The sequence below is a fragment of the Henckelia pumila genome, chromosome 2 (assembly GCF_033568475.1).
Source record: "Henckelia pumila isolate YLH828 chromosome 2, ASM3356847v2, whole genome shotgun sequence".
Classification (NCBI taxonomy): domain Eukaryota; kingdom Viridiplantae; phylum Streptophyta; class Magnoliopsida; order Lamiales; family Gesneriaceae; genus Henckelia; species Henckelia pumila.
The window spans coordinates 32,831,263-32,840,377 of NC_133121.1; the positions used below are offsets into that span (position 1 = coordinate 32,831,263).

Genomic DNA, 9,115 nt, shown 5'->3' on the forward strand with positions numbered 1-9,115 from the left:
TTCCCTCAAGTCCTTGTCGCTCGTGCACATCTCTCGATTTAACCTCTGCATGAGCTCAATTTAACCTCTGACTCATGTGGGATGGGGTCCCTTCGAATCAACCCTTTTAAATGTTATAAATTGGCTAACCAAGTAGTACATATCCTAGCATCTTTTGGTTTTTCTCTTAGAGCTTGTGATTTTCGAGACTCATGCCCTCTGTTTTTGGAATTCTGTTGTGAAAAGGGACATGAGAGATGTATAGTTGTTATGTGTAATGTAATTGCTGGTTTCCTCGAAAAAGAAACCAAAAAAAAAAAAAATGAAATCACAAAAAAAAAATCAATCATAAAAAATAAAAAAGAAATAACAGAATAAAATAAAAATTATAAAATTAAATTGGTAAGGCAAATGCAAAAACAGTAATGGCTACTACACCGATGGCTCCCCCGTCGCTGGTGGTGAACCCTAATTCTGACGGCCTCGCGACAGCACCGGCGTCGGCTCCAGCTCCTCCCGGAACGGACATGACCGGAATCTGCTTCCGAGATCAGCTGTGGCTCAACACTTATCCAATCGATCGAAACATAGTTTTCGATTACTTCGCCCTATCGCCGTTTTACGATTACTCTTGCAACAATGAGCAGCTTCGCTTACGTTCCATCCACCCTCTCGACATATCTCAACTTTCGTAAGCTACGTTTCGTAGTCAAGCAAATTTTACTCTTATTTGAGTGTTGAGTTTAATTGCAATAGTTATTTTCTTGTCGTGTAAAAGTTAGCCTAATGTATAATGGCGCAATAATATGTTAAAATGGGAGACGGGTGCGAGAGAAGAGAATATGGTGTCCAAATTGAAATCGAAATGGAACAATGTGTACTGATGGAGTAAATTTTTCTGTCAAATACATAACCTTAATTACAGAACACGAGTAAAAAATGTCAGTTCCCTAGAGAGATCTAGATCATAATTCATATTTCATGAGGATTTGTCTTTCGGTGTCTCGTTGTGTTTTTCTTTTTTTGGATATATAGAGCATAATTACAAATTGCATATTACTATTTTCAACATTGGTCACCCTGAAGTTTTTGAGATTTGGAAAATGTCAATGATGACAATAGATGTGGAAGAAGGATTTAAGCTGAACCTTTTCATATTTGCAGTTTTGTTAGTTGTCCATGATGGTTTGAAGGTTTGTGTTGTAATCTTGTATTTTTATTGTGAAGGAAGATGACAGGGACTGAGTACATGTTGAGCGAAGTTTTGGAGCCTAATTTGTTCGTCATTAGAAAGCAAAAGCGCGATGGTCCAGAGAAAGTGACACCTATGCTAACTTACTACATCTTGGATGGATCAATATACCAAGCACCCCAGCTTTGCAATGTCTTCGCATCTCGAGTGGTCAGTATCTCTTCCACTATTAATTTTTTTGGTGAAAATACTAATTGTTATGCTACTAAGTTCCATTTTTGTCATTTTAACATCAAACCTTGATCTTTAATTTTATCATCTTTGCATGTATGTTTTGTCTTGGGTTGTAGATAATTATGAAGGTTTATTTCTCGATCTTTCTCTCTAACGCTTTCCACGCTTGACGCACCTTTGAGCTGCATCAATTGTATTTTGTCTTTGATTCGAAGTTTTATACCTACTTAAGTTTTTTTCTTTTCTCCTTTCTGGCTTTTTGTGAGAACTAAGAACCACCAACCCTGTCATTTTGTTGTTGCTGTTGGTAAAGTTCCTGGAGGTTCCCCTGATGGTGGCCGAGTACCCGTACCATTTTGTGATTCTTCCTGATATCCTTTCCCTAAAGTTTGACATGCTAACTTTCTGCTGTTTCATTAATTCTTTTCTGTCTTTGTAAACGAAGTTTTTTTTTGGGGTTTTGTTTTGTTGTTTTTATCATTTCCTAGTTTTTATTTCTATTAGTTTCTTTACCCCACTTGTGTGACTGTGTCAAATATTTGTGTCAATATGGATTTTTGTTTTATTGGATTGTCATACATATTAAACATTTTTCGTAAAACTAGTGGTTTTGTTATTGAATTATTACAAGGATTTGTATTGCCAAAATAAGAAAAATCTTGCTGGAGTGGTTTGGGAAGTGAATTGATAAGCTTTTTAAAACCAGGATACACATTTATTTATAATGGTATAGATTGCATTGGATAGAAATCTTACAGTAAACTTTAGATGCCAGGTATATGTGATGCGCAGTGTGCTTAAGAATTTGTCAATATTCAACTGCTACTCATATTAGACTAACTTTTTGTATTTTGATAGGGACGGGCTTTGTACCATATATCTAAGGCTTTTACCACTGCAGCATCAAAATTGGAAAAAATTGGCTACGGTAACTTTAGAATTGAACATTCTTCCTTTTGCTTATGAAATGACATTTTTTTTCATATTATTGCTCAGCCATGAAATGAGATTTAAGCAGTGTTCTAAATGGCATAGTTGTTAAAGGCAAGCGGCGAGAGGCGCCACCAGGCGAGCCCTCTGCGCCTGGGATATTCCCAGGCGCAGGCGCAGCGTTTTAATAGTGCGCCTGGGCTCGCCTTTGAAGCCCACTGAGGCGCTGAAGCGCGCCTCATTTATTTTTATTTTTTTTTTCTGTTTTTCACATTTCTTTTCTATTTTTAATTTTAACATAATAAAAGGAAAGCTTATCAAACCCTAGAATAAAATAAATGGGCTAAGAAAAGTTAAAGAACATTTAATTGAGGTTCCATTTTCCAAATATCTGAAAATTACATTTATAGATAGATAACAACTATAAATTAGGATCTAAATAGTCAATCTGCCTTAAACTAGAATCTAAATTAATTAACTGCAAATTAGTAGAAAAAATCCCTACACTTATTATGGTAAAAAGGAAAAATAAAAGTAAACAAAAAATCTAGTAGTAATAGGATTTCTTAACTACACACAACATTCTAAAAATAAAATCTTAATATTCTAGATTAGAAAACTAAAAATAATACAGAAATATGCGAAGAATGAAATATTTTCTAAGTGCATTCTTAAAGAATATGCACTTTACCACAAAATAGTAGTAGTAGATAAATATTTTTTGTGATATGATATATTTTTGTTTAGCTTAATTATTTCAATAATAGTGTTTTATCATATAATAGCATTAAATAAATATAATTTTCTGAAAAATTAATGGTGCGCCTCAGGCTCCAGGACCCTTTGCGCCTTAGTGCGTCTTGCGCCCTTAACAACTATGCTAAATGGTGGTCCCTAGGTGGTAGGCGGCTCTCGACCGCCCCGCCTTTGTCTAAGGCGGTCTTTGTAGGCTGTCCTGAGGCGGGCAAACTGGCAGTGGGAGCGGGCGAGCAGGCTTTCGAGACGGTGAATGATTTTAAAATCCCAATAAACTATTAAAGACATAATTTTAAAAATCAATCAAACTCAATCAATTTAAAAAACCTAGATATAATAAAAATACCTCTCACTGCCTTTTGTATTTATTTTTGGTTTCAAGTTTCCACCGTTAGCCACCACCTGCTTCAAACCGCCTCCTACCACCGCTGCCGCCATCAGCCACCACCTTAATTATCTTGTTTGCATTTATATATTTATTTGCACTTTGTTTAGATGTTATTATATAGTATGAAGCTTCTTTATGCATAAACATTATTTAGAGAGTGTTTGGCAGAGCTTATAAGCTCTTGAAAACAACTTCAAATTTGTTTGGCAAATTTTTTGTCAAACAGCTTATAAGCTGTCAAAATAAGCTGTTTGACAGCTTATAAACTGTTTTTTAATAAGGTCACCCTTACTTTTTAAAAAAAGATCTTATTTTGATATTTTATTTCTCCATATTATCCTTATATGTTTTATTAAATTCACACCATGCCCTCTGTCCATTTTTTGTACATAATTTATCAATTTTTTTTCTAAATTAAAATTTAAAATAGTTTTATTTTTGTAATATATATTTAACATTTATGATAAATTTAAAAGTATTTTTGTATATATATTACTATTTACATTACTTTCATATTATTATACAATCTTTGGTAATTTTGAAAATAAAAAGATCTTATAATACTAAACACAACAATATCTTTAAGTTGTTTAAAATAAGTTTACCCAAACACTTTAGCATCTTATTTTTAAAATAACACCTGACAGCTTATAAGCTCGTAAAACAACTTATAAGCTTCTAGAACTTATAAGCTGTTTTTAATAAGTTTAGCCAAACACCCTCTTAATTACATATATTACATAAAAAGTTATGATTATTTGTAATTACATTGCATGATTATATATAATTACCTATAAAAAAATTGCTAAAAATATTCAACCGCCTAGACAGTATGCGGTCACTAACCGCCCCGCCACAGCCACCGCCTCCCGCCATTTACAACATTGGATTTAAGGAACTACATAGGGGAATTTTGTATATCTACATTTGTATTTTGAAAATGCCATCATTGTTAGAATGTACAAGTGGTGGAAAAATCTAGCAAATTAAATCCTACTCTTTTGATGATGTTTCCTTGGCTGTAATATCGAAACGTGGTGCTCTTATGCGTGGCATTGGACTTCGAATGCTTCATTGCATCTTTACGTTCGCTATATTTATAACATATCAGCCAAATTGATGTTATGGCACAACAATCGACTTTTATTCAGAAGTACAGCTGATTAAACATAGCACAACCTTTTCACTCCATCCTTTCCGTGGCGCTTCGTAGATTTCTCAACTGCTTGATTTTGTCTGGATGTTTATGGTATCCAACTTTTCTGTTTCTACATTCAAATCATTTCGGATGCAGTTGATGCTGAAACTGAGACTACGTCCTCTGAATCAAAGACCACTAAAGAAACCATTGACTTTAAGGAACTGAAGCGGCTAGACCATATTCTAGCATCCCTTCAACGCAAGGTATCTTGAATATCGGAAATGAATCTGTATCACCTTTCCCACATTAATTTCAGATAGAATTCATGAAGGTAAACAAAGAACTTGGGAACTCGTTGTGTCGTTACCATTCATATTGTCAATTTCTTCTCATGGTGGTTTTCATGTTAGTTCTCTCGAGAGATACTTTTACTACCAGGAAGGAAATGGAATGCTTTTCATGTAACCCTCAGATTGGTTGCATTTTTTAGCAATTCTCGTCAATGCCGGACCCGCGGGAGGCAATCATGACTCGCTCAATTTATCTCGTCCTTTTTTTTTTTTTGAGGTGGGGGGGTGGGGGGGTGGTGTTGGCTTCAGTTCTAATAACCTCAATACACTAAAAATTTCCCCTAAAAAATATAGTCCACAACCAAACTACCAAAGTTCATACCACCCTTGTGTTGGCTTCAGTTTTAATAACCTCAATTCAGTAAAAGTTTCCCCTAAAAAATCTAGTCCACAACCAAAGTTCATACCACCCTTTTCCTTTGAACACTCGGATGGAACATGAGAAAATATTCATCTAGCAGGCATCTCAAATCTAAGAAAAATGCCTCTGAATTATATTTTGCCGTGTTTTCGTTCCGAGACTTGTTGCTGTGAAATTATATTGCTGAAAAGTATTTGATATTTTGCAGTTGCCACCTGCTCCTCCTCCACCTCCTTTTCCTGAAGGCTATATTCCTCCAACAACTGAAGGGGAGAAAATATCAGACAACCAGCAAGTAGAGCCGCAAATGGCAGTTGATCCCATCATCGATCAAGGCCCATCGAAAAGAATGAAACTCGGACAATAACATTAGCTTCCCTTCATTTTGATCTACAATCAGGAATACTTACAGTCCGACAAACAACGATCACAGCTGTAGCCTTCACGATATCAGTTTCTCATTTATCATGACAAAATCCGCATCTACGCTCACACCTTTCATGAATGCATAATTGCCGCCGTGTATGGCAGGGCCCGCCCGTCTCGATTATACTAGTTTAGGCATTGTACTACATGACATTTTATAATTTCGTGTAATTTGACATCTATTCATCTATATACTCGTAAATAAGCAAAATTATCCTTCTTTGCATTTACAACATACGTTGTATTTCATTCTCGTGTATTCCTTGTGCCAAAAAGGAAACATGATCTTAATTAGGGGTGTTCATTTGGTCCGAACCGTTTGAACCAAACCGAAATTTCGGTTCTCCGAATTCTCTACCTACCCACCTGTGTCGGTTTCGGGTACAGGTACCCTTTTGTTTAAAGGTCGTTCGAGCTTTTCCTGGGAGTATGGCGTGGGTTACTTCAGCGCCGTAGCGCCTGGTGCTCGAACATTGGCTCGAGGCATTTTCTCTACCCCTTCTTACCCTGAAAAAATTGAACTCCGAACAAAAAACCGAACCGATTTGAGTGGTTCGGTTTGGTTTTTAACCAAAATTATTTCGGTTTTTCGGTTTACCGGTTTTTTTAAAAAAAAATTATTTTTTTAAAAAACAAACTAATTTTTTTTAGTTATTTTGTTAATGAATAATTTTTTTGGGAAAAATTAACAATTGATTCAATCAAATATTTGTGATTTATTGCTTCGAAAAATGTATTTAAAAATAACTGAACTGAGAACAAAAAAACTGCTAACGTTTTAAATTTAAATAATAATAATTTTTGAATTTATAAAAAATAACATAATATATAATGCAACACTGATTCATTCCAAATATTATTTGATTAATAAAGAAATTGAGATACAAAAAAAAAAACGATTTTTCGGTTCGGTTAACCGCGGGAAAAAACCAAGCCGAAAATCCGAAAACCGAAAACCGAACCGAATTAACAGTTCGATTTTCGGTTCAAACGGAATTTCCGGTTTCGATTCAGTTCGGGCGGTTATCCAAACCGTGAACACGCCTAGATCTTATCGTGGCCAGCCAAAACAGTTCAGTGGTAAGAGTGTTGATTTCAATTCCATTGTTAGGATGTCTCAACAGTTGGATAGAGTTTCACGAGGTTTCATATATAGGCTTGGACAATTATCTCCCGTTGAACTAGCTTTTAGGATTGGAGTTAGGTTCAAGTTTAAACCTGAACACAGTATCAAAACACAGACCTATTGTTATGTGTTGTACTGTCCATAGTTGGACCATCAATTAATATCTCAACTCTCCAGATGTTCATTCCTGGTGTGAGAGGTGAGTGTGTAATTGTCCAGGGGTGAGTATGCAATTGTCTCACATCGGTTGAATAGAATTCTTGGGAGTTTCATATATGTACTTGGACAATCTTCTCCATTTGAGCTAGTTTTTTAGATTGAGTTAAACCTAAGTCTACAATTAAGTATAAGAGCATTAGCCCACCACTATGGGCTACCCACTAATGTCTTTGCACTCCAGATGTCCATTCCTAGACGTGAGAAGTGTGTGTTAATATGTGTCACATTGACTGGATAGAGTTCCTATGAGTTTCATGCATGGACTTAGACAATCCCCCTTGAGCTAACTTTTAGGGTTGATTTAAGTCTAAGTCCATGATCTTTAACATGGTATCAGATCTCAGAACCGTTATGTGTTGGAGTGCCAGCGATTGAGCCACTTGTTAATGTCTACACGCTCCAAATGTTCATTTCTGAGCGCGAGAATGTGTGTTAGTGTGTAATTGTCCTACATCGGTTGTAGAATTCCTAGGAGATTCATATATATGCTTGAATAATCTCCCTCTTAAGCTAGCTTTTTGGATTGAATTTAAGTCAAAGTCCAATTTTTTTTAATGGTAAAAACTTGTAATAATATTAAGAATGAGGTGCATCGTTCATTAAAATATTTATCAACCAAAGTGAAAAATTCCCTTGCTCCCAAACAAATGGAGAGGGAAAAAAAATGGCAAAATTAACGAGTGAATGTGCAACCATATCCTCCGAGCATAAAAAAATATTCAATTTTGTATTTAGGTTTTCTCCAAGTAAGTCTTTCATGTATGCTGCAATTCCTCTAGTATCATTTTCTGGTGTGACTGTTTGCATTGCTAATAGAGAACCAATTATGATTTCGTGAATTTCCGGTCGTCATTTTTGCCCCTTGTGAATACCTTCTCTGATAGCAACTAGTTCCGTGTAGACTACACATTGAGGCTTTGCAATTTCCTTCCCAAAGGCGATCGTGATCTGTCTTGAATGATGACGGTCTACCCCACCAACCTTATAGCTGTTGGAATTCTCATTAAACGCAGCATTGACTTTCAGTCTCAGCTGTTGGTGGACTACGGATCATGCTGATATGTAATGAGTGTCGGGCTTCAGTACAAGAAAAACTGTCGTTACCAACGATTTAACGGTTTTTCATTGTTGTCGTAGGCCTTAAAAATCGTTGTCTTTGAAAGCAAAACAACAGTTTTACAACGGTAAAAACTGTTGGATAAAAAACAAAAAAAATTAAAATTTAAGATAATTTTTCTAATATTATAAAAAATTCAAAATACAAAATTAAAAAAAAATTAATATAAAATGTTACAACATAGAAAATAATATTTACGACATTAAAAATAAAAAATACAAAAATAAAATTTAATATACAATTCGGAAAAAGCACTAGGTATTATCTTTTCTGGTGTTTTAACAAGTTCTTCTCTCAAGGGTTGGCCTGCACCCGATTTTATTATGTACATCAACCTGGATAAAAAGATATAACACAATAAATACATAAACATTATCAATAGCAAACTTAAACCTAGAGCAAATTTTCATCATCTATTTTGACATTACCTTCTCCCAACGGCAGTTCAAAAATACGTCTGCTCTAACTACAGCTTAAAAAAACACAAACCAGAAACACTAAAACCAGATTTCCAAAATTTAATAGAAAAGTCATAACACATTCAATATTTCTTCAAATGGAGTTGAGTTAGATGAAAATACAAGGAAACACGAAGCCCAACAATTCATCTTCACACTGTGTTTCCAAATAAATTCATTTGCCATGCCTAAATGATTCTGCCCTATAGAGCTCATTCTCGCAAACCCTGCAACAACACATATTTGGCACAGTTTGGTATTGGCATACATTTTCAATACTTAATGAAATCAAGTCATTCTGGAGTCATTGCGAAGCCAACACAATAATCTAGAACTTTTATTCAAACTTCATTTCAAGATACTCAAGGATTAGTACCAGATTTCAAAAGAGTACACTACAATCACTCTAGTTTGAAGCATAGTTCGAAAATGAATCTG

The 9,115-nt window shown here is 35.1% G+C and overlaps 1 protein-coding gene across 1 annotated transcript; it reads left to right on the forward strand.

Annotated features, from left to right (window-relative positions):
* Window positions 1–391: 391 nt before the first annotated feature.
* On the forward strand, window positions 392–5,990 carry LOC140880585 (mediator of RNA polymerase II transcription subunit 6). The gene is made up of 5 exons (XM_073285155.1): window positions 392–670; window positions 1,207–1,381; window positions 2,264–2,333; window positions 4,774–4,883; window positions 5,540–5,990. Exons 1-5 carry the CDS (start codon window positions 405–407, stop codon window positions 5,696–5,698), a joined length of 780 nt encoding a protein of 259 aa, XP_073141256.1. The 5' UTR covers window positions 392–404; the 3' UTR covers window positions 5,699–5,990.
* The last annotated feature ends 3,125 nt before the right edge of the window (window positions 5,991–9,115 follow it).

Bases quoted from the DNA above. Each gene is read 5' to 3' on its own strand.
- LOC140880585 (XM_073285155.1), top strand. From the start codon at position 405: ATGGCTACTACACCGATGGCTCCCCCGTCGCTGGTGGTGAACCCTAAT. The intron at 1,382-2,263 runs GTCAGTATCTCT...GTATTTTGATAG, and splicing joins ATGTCTTCGCATCTCGAGTG to GGACGGGCTTTGTACCATAT. The intron at 2,334-4,773 runs GTAACTTTAGAA...TTTCGGATGCAG, and splicing joins ATTGGAAAAAATTGGCTACG to TTGATGCTGAAACTGAGACT.